This window comes from Microtus oregoni, unplaced genomic scaffold (assembly GCF_018167655.1).
Source record: "Microtus oregoni isolate MIOR12 unplaced genomic scaffold, Mior012 000035F_ref0000213, whole genome shotgun sequence".
Taxonomy (NCBI): Eukaryota; Metazoa; Chordata; class Mammalia; order Rodentia; family Cricetidae; genus Microtus; species Microtus oregoni.
Window position 1 is genome coordinate 5603431 of NW_024543094.1, and position 18477 is coordinate 5621907.

Genomic DNA, 18477 nt, shown 5'->3' on the forward strand with positions numbered 1-18477 from the left:
TTGGCCCATTAACTCTAGCCCTTACAGGCTAATTCTCATATCCCAATCAACCCATCTCTAATAATCTGTGTAGCATCAGTCTTACCGGGAAAGATTCAGCATATCTGACCTGGCAGCTTGCTTCATGGCGGCTGCCCAGGAGAGGGGAGCATGGCCTATGAGCTCACTTCCTCTTCCTCCCAGCATTCTGTTCTGTTTACTCCTCCCACCTATGTTTTAACCTGTGAGGCCAAGCAGTTTCTTTATTACTTAACCAATGACCTTCCTCCATCAGTGGGGACTGAATTATTTTATGGGAGTGAAATGTCTTTTAAGACTGAAAAAAAAAATAAAGCTCATATTTCTTGATTGAAATGTGAGTACAGTAGAGACCCCATTGAAAAATACCATTTCTGCTCCCCACCCATCCCGGTCCCTACGCCCGGAAGGATGTTTTTGTGTAGCTCAATCAGTCTGGAACCTGCTCTGTAGGCCAGGCTGGCTTCTAACTCAGAGATTTGCCTGCTTCTGCCTCCTGATTGCTGAGACTAAAGGTGCATGTCTCCATGCCTGGCTTCAAGTATTTGCATGAAAATGAAGGCAATCTGCACAGTTTGATTTACTACATGTATGCACTTGCTCAGTGGCCGAGCTATACAGAGAAAGACATGTAAATAATAGAATAATGATTGATTCTTTGCCTGGTGCCAAAAGCCATGTCTTATTATCTGTGGAAAAGATTGCACTTTTTTCCCCTAGGAAGTCTGAGTATCATTCTTAGAGAAATTCCACATGGGTGATCTTTCTCCTAATGTCACACCCTGTGCTCATATGGTCTCATTCTAGGGTGAATTACAACTTTATCAATCGGGGATATAGATAAGGTTTTTGGTCCTCATTTTTCTCATTTGGAATATGTTTTAGTTGTTTTCACAGACTGTTGTTTTCGTTCTACGAGATTGATGTTCATTTCCAAACCTGAAAATAAGCCACTTCTTTAGACTTAGAAACTGCTTTTTTAATAGCTTTGGCCTTGTTAATAGAAAGCCTTTAGAGTTAGTGATAATAGTAGTATGATAGTAGGAATAATTAACAAATTTTTATTTTATATCAAGCTTAGATGTCTCATTTAATGACATGTTACTTCAGAGGTTCAGCTGTTAACACACAGTCTTTTATAAACAGTTTTGTTGATGAATGCAGGGATGATATTTTTCCATTTTACTGAACTGGGGAAGACTTATCTAAAATCCTGTAGCTGCTTAGAGAATCTGAGACTAAAACCCAGATGACTTGCCTTTTGTCACCTTGCCATTTTTAGTGTAATCATACCAGAGTCAGTATTTACTAGTTGATGGGACATTGACATTGGGAGATTGCCAAAGTGGTACTACATCTGAATTTGCTTTTATTATAACCTGGAATGACTGGGCTATTTCTTATCATTTGTTAGATAGGCTTAATTCCGCCTTACTTTTTCTTTGTATTTTCATGAAGTGATTTCTTTTGGTTGGCTCACGGGATCTTAACTTTGTTCTTAGAAAGTGTTTTATCACTTTCAGTGAATATAGCCAAATATGGTGGCACATGTGTAAATCCCAGCATTTGGGAGAGAGAGGTAGCAGGTCAGGAATTTGAGGTAGCTACATAGTGAGTTTGGGCTGCTTGAGACCTTTGTTTTTGTCTGTAGAAACAAAACAAGTTTATTATCTACGCTAGGTTTTTTTTTTGTTTTTTTTTTTTTCAGGTTATGAAAGTGCCCTTCCTGAAGAGGACTAAGATTGGATCTCACTAGTAGAGTATGCTTGGTATAGTGGGATTTATTTTAGAGGCCACACTGGTAGAGCTCGTGATCCAAATAGACAGGTGGTTGTTTTCAGTGAGAAGAAGTGTCAGATAATATTGAGATTTGGAGTTTGCATTTCTGGAAAGGACATTGTCATTCACAGAAATAGGGAAGTGAAACAATACAGCAAGATTGTTTTTGAAAATTAGATTGAGAAGCTGTTGGGTATTCTGGGAGAAGATGTCAGGTGGGTAGTTTGAAACTTGGGCCTTAGATTCGTGTCTTCAGTAACCAGTAGGTTATTGTTGACTATAGAAAGTAATTTCTGAAGAGTGACAGAAGAGGAAACTGTATCAGGAAGGTGAGGAATCTGCATGTTGGAGGTGAGAAGGGGGCCATGGGAAGTAGATTGGGGTATTACTGAGCATACACTCTGTTGGTGCTCTGTTACTACTTACTGTTGCTTGCCTACAGAAGGAAGGGTTGCAATGAGTCCATTGTGGTGGGGAGGCGTGGCAGCAAGTGACAGGCATTGCTGCAGGAGCCACAAGCAGGATGCAGAGAAAGGAGTATGACTGTGTACTCTCAAAGCCCATCCCCAGTGACATACTAGCTGCAGCAAGGCAGCCTCTCCTAAAGCTCCCCTAACAGCACCACCAAGTGTTCAAATGCCTGAGGTTTTTAGTACATTTTACATTCACATCGTCATAGGTACATGGACAAGGAAAGAACCCCCAGCCTTAGGAGGAACTTGAGGTGCTTCCAACAGAAGACATTTGCACAGGATTAGGTTAATCACTTGTAGAGTGAAGAGGATGAGAAGGACTTGGTACTAAAGTAGAGCAGAGGTCGAATCAGCAGATGCTGGAGGTGCTGAAAAGATGAGGTTTGGTGTGGGCTCATTCCAGTCAGCCTCCTTTGTGACCGTCCAATAGTTCTTAGAAACTAGACCATAAGGTTGGGAAGGGCTGGAATTGGGGCCTTTCCTGAGTGCATGGGAGAGGTGAGAAGCTTGAGGGTGGTAGGAGGTTATTTCATAGACAGAGCAGAGATGAGTGAGGAAAATCCTGTGGTGTGGCAGTAGGTGGATAGGTGATGGTGGAAGCTAATGCTTTAAAGGTCAGGTTGGAATTGTCAGCGTTTTCAACTGTAAAAGCTTTACAGAATTAACAAGAGTTCTGAGGATGTCTGCAGCCTGGCCTAGGTTTATTCCCCTTAAACATTGTTGACTTTCTCTGAACTTTGAAGCAGAAGTAACTAAGCCTATAGGTGAATCTCTGCGTTTGAGGCCAGCTTGGTCTACAGAGTGAGTTCCATGACAGCCAGGGCTACACAGAGAAAACCCGTCTCAAAAAAACCAAAACAAACAAACAAACAAACAACCCCCCTCAAAAAAAACAAAAACCCAAAACAAAACCAAACAAGGAAGCAGCAAATTTTCTAATGCTGTAGTAACTAAGTTCATAAGATCTACTTACTCTATATTGTGAGTTATGAATTACTCTGAATTTCCCCTTCATGTATCCTTTATCTCTCCTAATCCTTTTCTCCCTGCTTCTTACCTTTTTCCCTCTTTGTGGTGCTGGGGCAAACACAGTGGTCTTACACATGAGTCTACCACTTACCTACATCCCCTACATAGCTTTCTTTTTCATTTTTTGAAGTCAATTTTTACTTTCTTTAAAGGAGAGATGAAGAAAACCCTGAAGGATGAGATTGAAGCCATTCTTAAGAAGAGGATTATGGTGCTAGATGGTGGAATGGGGACCATGATCCAGCAGTACAAACTGAATGAAGAAAGTTTCCAAGGTCAAGAATTTAAAGATCACACCAGGCCGCTGAAAGGCAACAATGACATCTTAAGTATAACTCAACCTGATATTATTTACCAAATTCATAAGGTGAGTTATTTCCAGGCTCTTAAGCATTCGTTCAGGTTATTTCATGTATCAGGCTCAGACTGTCATGACTTGTACTCTAGAGAATATGGGAAAAGGATGTGATTTATTAAAAAAGCAGGTATTTCACACCAGGTAAGTTACACTCTGTGTTAGTTGGTCAGTTGGGATAAGCAGATGACAGAGGGAGGTTGGTTTTTTGTTTTGGCCTTTGTAGCATTTAGACTTTAGTTAAAAAGCCATAAATCCTGAAACAAATTAGGAGTCTCATGTTTGCTTATTAATACCCTGTGAAGATACACTGGAAGATGGTGTCTAAGTTTGTGTTGCTATAGAAATTCACAGATGACTCAAGCAACAACATTCCTTCCTTCCTATCTATCTATCTATCTATCTATCTATCTATCTATCTGGCTCAGAGAGAGGGTACAGTGCATTGTGGCAGAAAGGTATGGTAGTGTTTATGGTGGAGGGAGCAGTTAATTGTTACATGACATTGATCATGTTACTGTGTGCTGATCAGGGAGCAGAGAGACTGGGTAGTACCCTCCTTCCTCCAGGTTGGCCCACTTCCTAAGGGTTCTGCAACCTCCTGAAACAGTGCTACCAGTTGGGACCAAGTCCTTAAACATGAGTCTAAGTACATTTTGCATTCAGATCATAGCAATATGCTTTACACCCTGTGCTTTCCTATTCAGTGGTGCTTTGGTGGCCTCCCCATGTCATAGACATACACGGTGGCTTTTTAGGTGCCATATGACATGTAATAAAGTTACTTTAGTTATCTCTCTCTCTTTTTTTTAAATTTATTTATTTATTAAAGATTTCTGTCTCTTCCCCGCCACCGCCTCCCATTTCCTTCCCCCTCCCCAATTAAGTCCCCCCCCAGCCCGAAAAGCAATCAGGGTTCCCTGTCCTGTGGGAAGTCCAAGGAACCCCCACCTCCATCCAGGTCTAGTAAGTTGGGCATCCAAACTGCCTAGGCTCCCACAAAGCCAGTGCGTGCAGTAGGATCAGAAACCCATTGCCATTGTTCTTGAGTTCTCAGTAGTCCTCATTGTCCGCTATGTTCAGCGAGTCCGGTTTTATCCCAGGCTTTTCCAGACCCAGGACATTGAGCCTATAATTAGGGATCCTAGAGAAGCTAAATAAGGAGAAACCAAAGAAAAACATATAGGCATCCTCCTGAATATTAACCTTCAGCAAGCGATGAAAGGAGACAGAGACAGAGACCCACATTGGAGCACAGGACTGAAATCTCAAGGTCCAATCAGGAGCACGAGCAAGGAACTCAGGACTGCGAGGGGTGCACCCACACACTAAGACAATGGGGATGTTCTACTGGGAACTCACCAAGACCAGTTATCTCTCTCTTGATGACCACTATTATAAATGTGCTCATCTTGGCTTTCATTTTCAGTTCTGCAAACATCAGCTTAGGAAAGACTAAGTTTGTTCACTGTTAGAAAATAAAGAAGCCCATACTGGGTCAGACTGAGATGGAGATGTTGTCCAGAAAGAGAAACTAGGAAGGCAGGTTAAACAGGCAGAGTGGTATGGTATTAAGTTCTCAGTGTTCCAGGTAGGTTGCAAATATAGGAATAGGAGGTGCAGACCGAAAAAAACATACCCAGAATTTGATTTCTTAGGGGCAGTGCAGTTCTCAGTGCATATCAGTTATGTTAAAGTACCAAGATGTGGAGAACAGAGCTGGTGGCTCCTGAGTGCCCAGGGTGTGCCAGCCACTTGAAGTCCTGGCTGATATTACCGTATAGACTGTTGGCAGAAAATGGTGTTAATACTTTAGATGAGGAGTTCAATACTCAGAAACTTTAAGGAACTTGACAGGCAGGATTCTAGTTATTGCCTAGCCACTGCCCCTTGAAGTTTGTATGTTTTTTCCCTTAAAAACAGCAGCAGCAACAAAACCCCAAAAATTAAAACAAAAAAACCAGAATTTAAGGAATGTAACTAAACTTACATAACTTAATGTATTATTTTTGTTTGAATTTATGTGCTGGTCTTACGTATGTCTTTCTGTGAAATCCTTCTACCTGCTTGCATCTCTAGTCTTGAGGGTATTGTCTTTTATGTTTGGTGACAAAATGAAAAGATGTGTTTATTATTGGGGCCATGGACTCTCAAGTTCACAGTAGCTGACTTACTCTATTTTGTTGCAGGAATACTTGCTGGCTGGAGCAGATATCATTGAAACAAACACTTTCAGCAGCACTTGTATTGCCCAAGCTGACTATGGCCTTGAACACTTGGTGAGACTTTTCTGTCTAATATGCTTATGGCGTATTAGTATCTATTGCACTGGAGATTGCTAGTGACTGAACCGCTTGAAGTGGCTGTCATTCTAATCCTAATTCTCAGGGATCATGGCTGGAACCTCTTCTGCTTATTAGGGTAGCAGCCCATCATTGCAGCTGGCTTTTGGGGGCAAGTAATAGTCAACTAACAGGATCCTTTGGTAAAGGCAGGATCACTGACTGTGAACCTGTACATGGAAGTAAATGGCTGTGGCTGTTCCAGTGCAGAAATGGACAACTAGATGGGCTGTGAGCCACAGTGCACCCAATCCTGTTTTCAGGATATTCTGGTTTGTTAATTGCACAATTTGAGGTGCCAAAGTGGTTAAAGGACTTGATGCAGATCACAAATCTAGGAACACTTGTTGATGTATGAACAGCTTCTGAAGGGTCCCATCACTTGTAGACTGCTTTGCATATGTGAGTCATTTTCATATGAAATTATTATTTTGTTTGCATATATATCTGTGTACTTATGAGTGTGCTTGGTGCCTGTGGAAGCCAGAAGAGGGTATTGGGTCTCCTGGAACTGGATTAGCAGGTGATTGTAAACTACCATGTGCATGCTGGGAATTGAACTCAGGTCCTCTAGAAGAGCATTCAATGCTCTTAATTAGTGGTCCATCTCTCCAGGCCGCTTTATTGTATTTTTTTCTTCCAGAGACAGGGTATCTCTGTGTAGTTCTGGAACTCATGTCATATACCAGGCTGTCCTTGAATTCAGAGATCTGCCTGCCCCCCCCCCCCCCCCCCAGTGCTGGGATTAAAGGCATGTGCCACCACTACTGACAGGATTTTTAAGGTGTTAATAATGCACAGAAAGTTTAGAACTGCTTCTTCCCATCATCGTCCAGTAATAAAATCAGGGCCAAGAAAATCTGCCATGAGAACTGCACTCTTAATCTTAGGTTTCCTCTCTTGAATGTTGCTTTTCCCATTCGAATACTTTTTCCTCTTATTTTTTTTCAAGACAGCATATCAAGACAGCCTTGGCAAACTTTTAAATTCACCCTCTTAGCTTTCCCCAGTGCTAAGATTATAGGCTACCACATCTGAGTTAAAATATTTTATCAGTTTGTGGACTATTTGCTATATCAACTTATTTGACCTTGTAGATGTGCAGATATCAGCCTTACAGTGGATAGTTTCACTCAGACGAGTTCAACTAAGAATTAGCTAGTTACAGATACCTTGCTGAATGGAGGAAAAGCAGGGCAGACTAACTTCAGTGGTTGATATGTTAGGCCTACCGGATGAACAAGTGCTCTGCAGATGTGGCCAGAAGAGCTGCTGAGGAGATAACTCTGCAGACAGGTAAGGGATATTCTCTTTCTTTGTGGCACACACACAAGTTCTTTGATGTTCTCAACTCTGATGTGCAGTTTTCCTTCACATCATGTTTGGCTTGGGAGCAGATAATCTACTTGTTCGCAGGGTACTTCCCATCGTACCATAGAGAAGCATTCAGTGTCTCTGAAGTGACACTGTCCCTGTGGACCTCCGGTTCAGGGTTTTCTCTTTTACCCTGATGATGCTCATAGCCTGACTTGGTAGCTAGGCACATCACTGGGTTATTAAATAGCAACTGGCTGGTTTGATTTTGATTATTATTTGAGTATTTGATCTTATCCTTCAAAAGCTGCCTTATTCTCCATGCCTGACTTACTTAAGCAGTGATTGCCTTTTGAGCATTTTCTCATGAAGACTACTGATGACCCAATTGCTCTTCCTGGCTGACAGAAGGATATAGCATTTGATTTCATCTTGCTGGGACTAAAGTGGTTCTTGAAATAACCAGCCTCTGGCTAGCTGCCATCAGAACGCTGCTAGTGGGAGGCTTTGAGACAGGGAAAGCAGTAGAAGAAATATATTGAGCCCTGAAAGATTTGGAAGTGTGCAGTCATTGCCAGCAGGAACGATGGGAAGAAATTGTTAGGAAGTAACTGACAGCATACTAATGAAGAAGACCAAAGCAGTTTACAAGGAAATCTGTTTCTGAGAGATGTTTAAGTTCATGGACTTGCAGAGCCCGTTACCGCAACAGAGAGGTGGTACCTGTCAACGCTATTATTCAGCACTGGGAAAGATAAAGAACCTTTTCATAGGCTGAAATAATTTCTTTTTTTCTCTGTTTGTTTTGAGGCAGGCTTGGAGCCCAAGGCTGATCTCAACCAGTGTTGCAGAGGAGGACCTTGAACTCTTGATCCTCCTGCCTCTACCTCCCATGTGCTAGAATCCCCGAAGTGTGCTGTCATGCCCAGCCGTCATTAGCTAGTTGGCAGTCTTCTCCTGTGTATTGTAAAGCACAGTCCAGATTATGCTACTAATCACCAAGTAATGAGTTCTAGGACTCCTGGCTTTTGTTCTGATATGTATGTGAGCACAACTTTCCAGGCTGCTACAGAAACAAGTTTACTTCTGGCCTAGAGGCAAGATTTTTTAAAAAAGATTTATTTATCTTTATTTTATGTGCATTGATGTTTTGCCTGCATATATTTCTGTGCGAGTGTGCCAAGTCACCTGGAACTAGAATTATAGACAGTTGAGAGCTGCCATGTGTTGGGAATTGAAAACAGGTCCTCTGGAAGAACAGCCAATTCTCTTAACCATTGAATCCTCTCTCTAACCCCGAGGCAAGATTTTGTGTGTGTGTGTGTGTGTGTGTGTGTGTGTGTGTGTGTTTTAAAGAACTGACTAGAGCAATATTCATTCTGCTTCATACTGGAATTCCAGGCTTTTTAATTATTAACTCTAATATAGTATTTACTCTAGTGAAAAGCCTGCAGTGTAGTACCATAAAGCATTTCACATTATGTTCTAATGTGAGGCACCTTGTTAAATTCAAGACTTTGGGTCCTTCTTAAGAATAGGGAGAAAGTATGCCAAAACACAGCTGTAATAGAAAGGGTGCATGTAGAATACTTGGATTTGAAGTTTGAGAGTTCTTTTGAATATAATATGTACATATCCCTTTTATTGTGTGATTTTCCTAGTCATGAACAAACATGTTAAGAGAATCTCTCATCTCAGTGACATAAAAATTAAATAGCCTTTTATTAATTAGTTCAGTAGTTTTGTTTCAAATGAATTTTGAAAAAATTAGGCTTTTAGGACTTTTTAGGTTTCTGAACTATAGAGGATTATAGCCTTATTGTCAAGGAAAAGTCGCCCTCACCCCCTTTTTTCTTTACTGGGGGAGTTGAACCAGGATGAGTGCCTTGAGTGTGGTAAGCAAGCACTTTACCACTAAGTCTCAGTCCCAGCCCTTTTTATTTTATTTTGGGTTGGATTCCTAGTAGGTAGCCCAGGTCAACCTCCAACTCACAGACTTGCTTCTGACTCCTTAGAACTGAGATTATAGGTTTGTGTTACTGCACTTGATCCTTGAGTTTGAGGATTTATACCAAAAAGTTTGAGCAGATTGTGATTTCACACCTTTTGTTTTTTTCTTTTCCCAAAGGAATCAAGAGGTTTGTGGCTGGAGCTCTGGGCCCTACTAACAAGACGCTTTCTGTCTCCCCATCTGTGGAAAGGCCAGATTATAGGAATGTCAGTGAGTATTCATTACATACTGTAGATCATGGACCTTGGTGAAGTGCTTTAGCAATCTATAAGTCTACAAAGTGAGACCTCAGAATTGTGACTGTGTCTGTGTCAAAGGCTTACAATAGTAAATACTGAAATAACCTGAAATACTCTAAAGTATTGTCTTCTGGCTGGGCGGTGGTAGCATATGCCTTCAATCCCAGCACTCGGGAGGCAGAGGCAGGCGGATCTCTGTGAGTTTGAGGCCAGTCTGGTCTACAAGAGCTAGTTCCAGGACAGGCTCCAAAGCTACAGAGAAACCCTGTCTCGAAAAAACAGTTACAACAAAAAAAAAAATGTCCTCTGGAGAGGTGGCTTCTCTGAACTGGGGGTGAGGGGCAGTGAAATTTATAACTTTTTATTATAGATTTAGCCTGTGATATTTTCAGATCTCTTTTATTTTATTATGTTGTATTTTTTACTTGTGTGTGTGTGCGCGCGCACGTGTGCGTCTGTAAAGTCCAGATGAGGTATTGAGTCATCTGGAACTGGAATTATAGGCAGTTGAAGCCTATATAGGCAGTGGGTGCTGCGTTCTCTCTGGTCCGCTGGAAGAGTGGCAAGTACTCTTAACTGCTGAGCCATCTCTCTAGCCCCTAAATCCTGTTTCTTAGATTTGTCTCTTAATGTGTTAAGATGATTTATGGAAAGAGTGATTGATGTTTTTATTTAAAAGATGTTGAGAATAGAGTACACAGTTAACCACTTAATGTATCTTCTCACTCGTAGCTCATGTGAGAAGTGGGGGGCTCATGGCAGAATTTTAGGATAACTTTGTTGATTATTTCCTACCACTGTGTTTGGTTTTTACACAAAGTGTTGCCCTTAAGCAATTACATTGTAAACGTTCATTGTTTCACAGGTGCAGCCTTGAGCTTGGCACACCCTGGTGTCATTCAGAAGGTGGGGGTTTCTGATGCGCTGACTGTGATTTGTTTTCTGCAGCATTTGATGAGCTTGTTGAAGCATACCAGGAGCAGGCCAAAGGACTGCTGGATGGTGGTGTGGATATCTTACTCATTGAAACTATTTTCGATACAGCCAATGCCAAAGTAAGTGAGGGGCAAATGGAGTGGGATGATGGAGGGGTTGTGAAGACTCCTCTACAGTTAGAAGATAATAATAGCTACTATTGAATTTAAGTAAGTTTCTTGTGTTTGCTCTGTTTTAGTCTTTCTCTGATTGACTCTTTCATGTGCACCACACCTGAGTCTAGAAATCATACTTCCTTTTCTTTGATTTATGTCCTCTGCTCTTTTTGTTTTGTTTTGGAATTTTAAAAATTATGTGTGTGTCTGGGTATCTGCACGTCAGTACAGATGCCTAGAGTTCAGATGCCTAGATGTTCAGAGTCTAGAAGCATCTGATTCCACCTATAGCTGGAGCTGCCTGATATGGTTGCTGGGAATAAAACTTGGGCTGTCTGGAAGAGCAGTGTGTGTTCTCCTAACCATGGAACTAGCAGATGTGCAACTGGAAAGAAGCACAGTGTTGTTTTTATTGGGTACGTGGGTAGCCAGGCAAGACTGTAAAGCACTAGGATAGTTTTTTAAAATTTGATGGAAAAGATAAGCTACTGGATTTTTAAGTTTTGAAATGTGTGGGCTATATATTACGCAGTTTCACATGAGAGTGATTATTTAGATACATGTATGTATGCATGTGTAAAGATGGAGGGTAAGCTTGGGTGTCATCCTCAGGAATCCTTAGATCTTTAAAGATGCCACCTGTCTCCTTTAAAATGGTTTCTCATTGTTCTGGATCTCTCCAATAGCGAGTAAGCCCCAGGGAGCCTTCTGTTTCTACCTCCCTAAAACTGGGATTGCAAGTGTTTATCACCAGCTTTTAAAGTGTGTTTTAGGGATTGAATTCAGGTCCTCATGCTTGTAAGGCAAGTGTTTCATCAACTGATTATCTTTGATATGTATAAGAATTTTTAACCCTTTATTTTGGATACATGTGTGTATGTGTGTGAGTAGGTGAGTTCCACAGTGCATCAGTGTTTGTCCCTGGACAGCTTGGGGAGTCACTTCTTTGTTTCCCTTGATCAAACCTTAGGTTGTCAGGCTTGGCAGCAGGTGCCTTTACCCACTGAATCATCTTTCAGGCCCCATATATTCTTTTTTATACTAGAAGTTTTTCTAATGATATATTTGGAATTTATTTTGTAGTATGAAGTAGGCTGTAGTATGAAGACATTAGTGTAAGATTATTTCATTTTCCCAATACTATCTTCATTTTTCATTAATTTTTTTTTCATTTTATGTGTTTATGTGTTTTTGCTTGCATGCATGTTTGTGCACCATGTATGTACCTGATGCCCATAGGGGGTTGCAGAAGGTTTTGAACCATCATATAGGTGGTGGGAATTGAAGCTGGGTCATCTGTAAGCAACCTGTGCATTTAACTGCTGAACCATCTCTCTAGCCCAAAATACTTTATTATTTCTCAATGACATGAAAGATGCATAAGACGGCCTGTCCTGTTTTTGTTGTCAGCTTTGTATAAGTCAGGGTCATTTGGGAAGAGGGAATGTCAGCTGAGAAAATGTTTCCATCAGATTGGCCTGTAAGAAAGTGTATGGTTGATATGTGAGGGCCCTACTGTGGGTGGTGCCACCCTGTGGCAGATGGTCCTGCATTATATAAGGAGACTTACTAAGGCATGGGGAGTAAACGAGTAAGCAGTATTCCTCCATGGTCTCTGCTTTAGTTCCTGTCCCCAAGTTCTTGTTCCCAAGTTCCTGCTTTGGCTTCTCCTTTGATGGACTGTAACCTGTAAGCCAGATAAACCATTTCCTAAGTTGCTTTTGGTCATGGTGTTTAAGCACAACAATGGAAACCTTGACTAAGATACCCTAAATTCTATATTCCTTTCCAGAACTCTGTTCTTGTGGCATTACTGTATTGGTTGCTGCAGCTTTAGAATAGCTTGAGTGACTGGTAGGCTTAGCCCCTTTTACTAATCCCATCCTTTTACCTAGAACTTTTCTGCCTATTCTGATGTATTTGTTTTCCATAAGATTTTAAGGTTATAAAATCTTACACAGTTAGGCAGTGGTGGCTCAAAGCTGGGCAGTGGTGGCGCATGCCTTTAATGACAACACTCAGAAGGCAGAGGCAGGCAGATCTCTGTGTGTTTGAGGCTAGCCTAGTTTACCAAGAGAATTCCAGGACAGCCAGGGCTGTTACACAGAGAAACTCATTCTTGAAAAAACAAAATAAAAAACAAACAAAAGATTTTAAGGGACTGCCAGGTGGTGGTGGCGCACACCTTTAATCCTAGTACTCAGAAGGTAGGTTCAGGCAGATCTCTGAATTCAAGGCTAGTTTGGTCCAGAGTGGCAAGAGCTATACAGCAAAACCATGTCTGGAAAAACAACAAAAATAAAAAAAAATTTAAAACCCCAAAAAGCAACAACAACAAAAACCAACAATAACAAAAAATTTAAAGGATTGATTTTTTTTTTTTTTGTAGTTCTAAAATAGTAATTCCAGTTTGTTTATGTGACAGTCTTACTATGTAGCCCAGACTAACCTAGAACTGGTCTCATAGGCTGTCCTGAAACCTGAGGTCCCTCTGCCTCAGTCTTTCAAGTATTGGCATTGGAGGTGTACATCACCACACCAGCATTAATATTGTTGTCTTAAGAGCTTTCCTTGGGGAAAACAAAGAGACAAACAAACAAAAAACAAAAACCCCCCACTACTGGAAAAGGTTGAATTAATGACAAGTTGCATTCCAATTACAGATGTGTTCATCTTCACATGGTGACTAATACAAGGAAGAAGAAGTAGAAAGAAGATCACTGCTTGAAGCTTAAACATGGACTTTTAACAGAGAGGAGTAGTTATAACCCAAGCTCACGATGACTTTTCTAGTGATGTACATCTGTGGTTCTTATGACTGCCGTTGACAAAATAGGCAGGACATTGTTGTAGTTAATTTATTTTAATTGAGGGAGGAAAGAAAGAAAAGTTAGCTCTTCAGCTCCTCTTCAGAAGAAATAACTAGTTTGTTGGTAAACTCATGTTTTTATTTTTTATTTTTTTATGATTCTGGGGTTGAACCTCGAACCTTGTGCACCATGCTAGGCAGGGTTCCACTACAGAGCTTTTCCTATATTTGAGCATTCATTGGAGTGTATAGTGTTACCTTACCTGAGGATTGCTTAGCATGTACAGTGTTAAATATGATGTTTCCTTATACAGCATTTGTTAGCCTGTACTATGTTACACTTGAGGTTCCCTACCTAAGCATTGGTTAGCATGTACCGTGTTACACTTGAGATTTCCTTACCTGAGCATTGATTAGCATGTACACTGTTACACTTGAGATTTCCTTACCTGAGCATTGATTAGCATGTATGTGTTACACTTGAGATTCCCTTACCTGAGCATTGGTTAGCATGTATACTGTTACACATGAGATTCCCTTACCTGAGCATTGGTTAGCATGTACCGTGTTACACATGAGATTCCCTTACCTGAGCATTGGTTAGCATGTACCGTGTTACACATGAGATTCCCTTACCTGAGCATTGGTTAGCATGTACACTGTTACACATGAGATTCCCTTACCTGAGCTTTGGTTAGCATGTACGTGTTACACATGAGATTCCCTTACCTGAGCATTGGTTAGCATGTACAGTGAGTGTTACACATGAGATTCCCTTACCTGAGGATTGCTTAGCATGTACAGTGTTAAATATGATGTTTCCTTACACAGCATTTGTTAGCATGTACTGTGTTACACTTGAATTTTCCTTATCTGAATGTTGGTTAAGATTCCCTTATCTGAGCCTTGTTTAGAATGTACTGTGTTATACTTGAGATTCCCTTACCTGAGCATTGGTTAGCATGTACCGTGTTACACTTGAGAAGGGATGTTAGGCATGTAGGGCAGATTCCCTTTCTTCAGCTTAGGGCCTTCCCTGCCTGAAGAGGTCTTGGGAAGGGGTGTTGTGATCAGGCAGTTAGTTAACGTTGGGCATTTCACAGAAATAATGTATTTTTCTTGTTTTTTTTTTTTAATAGGCAGCCTTGTTTGCACTCCAGAAACTCTTTGAAGAGAATTATGCTCCTCCCCGACCTATCTTTGTAAGTTCTTAAATATGTACCTGACAATCCCTCTCCCTCTTTAAAAAAATTCTTTTGTAATTAGGGCTTTTGTGTAGGTTTTTCCTTCCTGGAATAGTAGAGTATCTTTTAGAAACTACCCTTCTGTTCACCTCCCTGCTATCCATAGCTACCTACCTCTGGAGAGATAACTAGCCTAGATGTGTCTGATGGAGGATAGGCTGTCCAAAAGAGGTCAAAGCCTTGACAGCTGTCTCTCTAGGGCTTGTAGAGGAATGTGTGTGGGCATATGATTTATACTAGGGTTTTCTTGCCTTTGTCCTTCAAAAGACTAATAAGGGTTTTGTCACTAATATGGGTTTTGCCGTGTGAATATAGCCAGAGCGATGCCAAAATAAGAGGGATCCTTTCCCCATTTCATTTGCTAGCAGAAAAGCATTGTGGGTAGTTATATTTTAAAAACTAAGATTTCTAGTTGATGGCACCTAAAAATTTCAGACATATGTAGATCTCAAACTTCCCAGGAAATATTGATAATGTGGTCGGGACTGGCCAAGTTTCCCAGGGGATACTTTGTGTACTATTCAGCTAATTAGGGCTAAAAATTATATTCTGCATATTCTTATCCAAATGTATACATTAAAAAATTTTTTAGATCAGGTCCTATAATCAGTTAGTTGATTATATCCATTCTGCCATTTTTCTTCCTCATGAAAGAATGAAGAACTCCACTGGCTTGTTTCACTTTGTCTTTGTGACCATACTCTTTACCAGGGTCTGTATTGTTGATCTGTTTACATTGTTAATTCAGATTTCTGGGACCATTGTTGATAAAAGTGGACGGACTCTTTCTGGCCAGACAGGAGAGGCATTTGTCATCAGCGTGTCTCATTCAGACCCACTGTGGTGAGTGACTCTTTCATTTGGGGCACTTTTACTGGGAGCACATAAAATGGCCCCAGAAAGGCCTTGCTTCTGTGTTTCTACTACATCATTGCCATGGTGCACTGGATTTCCTCTAGTCTCTGAGACTTAAGGGCTTCAAGGCTTCCGGAATAAATAGGTCACACTGATATCAGGAGAGTTCTCTTCTAGGCAGTTAAGTGTGTGCTGTGAGTCTGTTTAGAATTTAAGACTGTGCTTGTCTGGATTTTAGGCTATTAACGCTCAGTTGACATTTTCAGAACAGTGATTGCAAGTGTTACGGCAGTGTCCCTCTCAATTTGTGGAACAGCAGAAGCAGTCTGGAGTAAAATAAAGTAGGGATGTTAAAGGTCAGGTTTTTATCTTTTATATAGAAGTTAGCAGTCATTGAAAAGAGTCAACATGAGAAACTGTTATTTAATGATTGACTGTTATCACAGACTCTTTGTTAACAACGAGCAGTAGAATCCTGTATTATTCATTTATCATTCATTGAAATCCAGCTATTGTCCTGGAATTCTGGCCAAGTGAAGTAGTCCACATTAAAGAGAAACACTTCACTAAATGAGAACGTAAAACGTGACTCACTAGGTGAAGGTGCTTGCTGCTAAGCTTGGTGACCTGATTTGATCACCAGGACCCACATGGTAGGCGAGAACCCATACCTGCAGACTGTCCTCTAACTTCCAGATGTACATGCCTCCCTTGTATTCCCTCTCTCCAAATACAAATGATGAAACAGATGGTGCTGTACAGAAATAGTGAAGGAAATCTGGCTGTATGTAGTGGTAGGTCCTTGTAGGACTCAGAGATGGCTCTTTAGACATGGTAACATCTGAACTATGTTGACATGAGCCAGAGTTTGCTAAGTAGATAGGCAGGATACATGGATGTGTCAGAGTGACTTAATGTCAGTACGAGAACTGGATAGTTGATAAGGAATGTCCGTATGTGATATTTCATTTGAACTTTATTAGAACTCTAAGAATTGAGTGGGAATTACTTGCTTCTTATCTCTAGGTACTTGTAGTTGAAGACTGATTGACTGGGTAATGTCAACTGTGGAAAAGAAAATTAGCATTGGAACTAAGTTTGGAAAACATTCAAACAACCTTACTAGTTGATAACACAATGATTTACAGTGTTATTTGCAATATGCTGAATCCATATTACAGTAGCTGTCTTGGTTACTTTTTTCTTGCTGTGATAAAACACCATGACCAAGACAATTTATAAAAGAAAGCACTTAATTTAGGGCTTGCAGTTTCAGACTATTAGAGTTCCTGAACATCATGGTAGAGATCATGGCAGCAGACAGGCGTGGTGCTGGAGCAGTAGTTGAGAGCTCCCATCTTGAGACCAAACCACTAGGCAGAGAATGATGAAAGTCTTAAGAAACCTTGAAGTCTTCCTCCTGTGACATTCCTCTTCAAATGAGGCCAGATCTCCTATACTTTCCCAGTTTCACCAACTGATATATGTGCACCTCTGAGGGCCATTCTTACCCATAACACCCTAGTGACCTACGATGAAAGCTTCCAAATGCACTGGTAAAATATCTAAACTGGAAAGGTCTGTTCAGTTGTAAGTTAACCATGCATGGGACCTTGCAGCCCCCTTTTTATGTGTTTGTTTTTGAGTCAGCATCTCCTGAAGCTTAGACTGGTCTCACACTTGCTGTGGCATTGTGGAGACCTCCTGCCTCTGCCTCCCGAGTGCTGACATCTACCATCATGCCTGGACCTGGATTTAGCGGTCTTAAGGGAGATGTGAGGATCAGTTGAAAATCAGTGATCAGAGAATCGTGTTTGCTTTAGATCAGGTATGCAACAATAACAACAACAAGCAGAAAGCAGAATTTTCTATACTCCCTCCCTGCCCATACTTCACCAGTTTTCCCTGTTAACATCTTGCCTTGGTATGGTAGGGTATTAATACATTATTAACTGAATACTAATCTACGTTAGAGCTCTCTTTTGTACATTCTGTGGATCTTTGCAAATATGCAGTGACACATATCTGCTATTTTAAGATCATACGGAATAGTTTTATTCACCAAAAATCCTGGATTTCTATACGTATTCATCTCTTCATTATAACTTTTATGCATAAATATTTTGAATGACAGATGATGCTTCTGAAATCTGCTTACTGTTTTTTTAGCATTGGATTAAATTGTGCTCTGGGTGCAGCTGAAATGAGGCCTTTCATTGAAACAATTGGAAAATGTACAACAGCCTATGTCCTCTGTTACCCAAATGCAGGTGTGTTTATAAGGGGGCGTTGCATGCAAAGAACTTGATATATTCAAGTCATGGTAATTGGGATAATTGCTTAATTTGGAGAATTTATATTGTAAGGTGTGTGTGTATACATATAGTGGAGGGAGGGAGAGAGAAGGAGGGAGGCTCGAGTGTGTCTGTTTTTTTAAGACTCAACATGAATTTTGCCTAAAACAAAACAAAATTGAGTATTTGGCTTTATACTAGTGCTTCCCCTTAAGCCTGAAAGAATAGTTTTGCTCAGCAGAACAGTTTCAGTTAGGGCGTATCTTCAGGAAATTAGTCTAGCTTTGTCACTAATAAGGGTTTTACCGTGTGAATATAGCTAGAGCGATGCCAAAATAAGAGGGGTCCTTTCCCCATTTCATTTGTTAGCAGAAAAGCATTGTGGGTAGTTATATTTTAAAAACTAAGATTTCTAGTTGATGGCACCTAAAAATTTCAAACGTGTAGATCTCAAACTTCCCAGGAAATGTTGATAATGTGGTCGGGACTGGCCAAGTTTCCCAGGGGATACTTTGTGTACTATTCAGCTAATTAGGGCTAAAAGTTATATTCTGCATATTCTTATCCAAATGTATACATTAAAAAAATTAAAATATTTTTATTAGTATGTGTGTAAATGATCTA

General features: G+C 40.6%; 1 protein-coding gene across 2 annotated transcripts in view; it reads left to right on the forward strand.

The window, feature by feature from the left end:
• The first annotated feature begins 3456 nt into the window (after positions 1-3456).
• Mtr (5-methyltetrahydrofolate-homocysteine methyltransferase) overlaps positions 3457-18477 on the forward strand; it is a 76836-nt gene continuing 61815 nt past the window's right edge. Inside the window, exons 1-8 of one of the 2 annotated variants that reach the window (XM_041630724.1) lie at positions 3457-3666; positions 5844-5933; positions 7223-7292; positions 9439-9531; positions 10509-10615; positions 14600-14662; positions 15453-15547; positions 17729-17829. In XM_041630724.1, the coding sequence (XP_041486658.1) occupies positions 3457-3666; positions 5844-5933; positions 7223-7292; positions 9439-9531; positions 10509-10615; positions 14600-14662; positions 15453-15547; positions 17729-17829 (829 nt within the window). Of the gene's footprint in view, positions 3667-5843; positions 5934-7222; positions 7293-9438; positions 9532-10508; positions 10616-14599; positions 14663-15452; positions 15548-17728; positions 17830-18477 lie in introns of those variants that run through there. The other variant, XM_041630725.1, reaches the window with a different exon arrangement.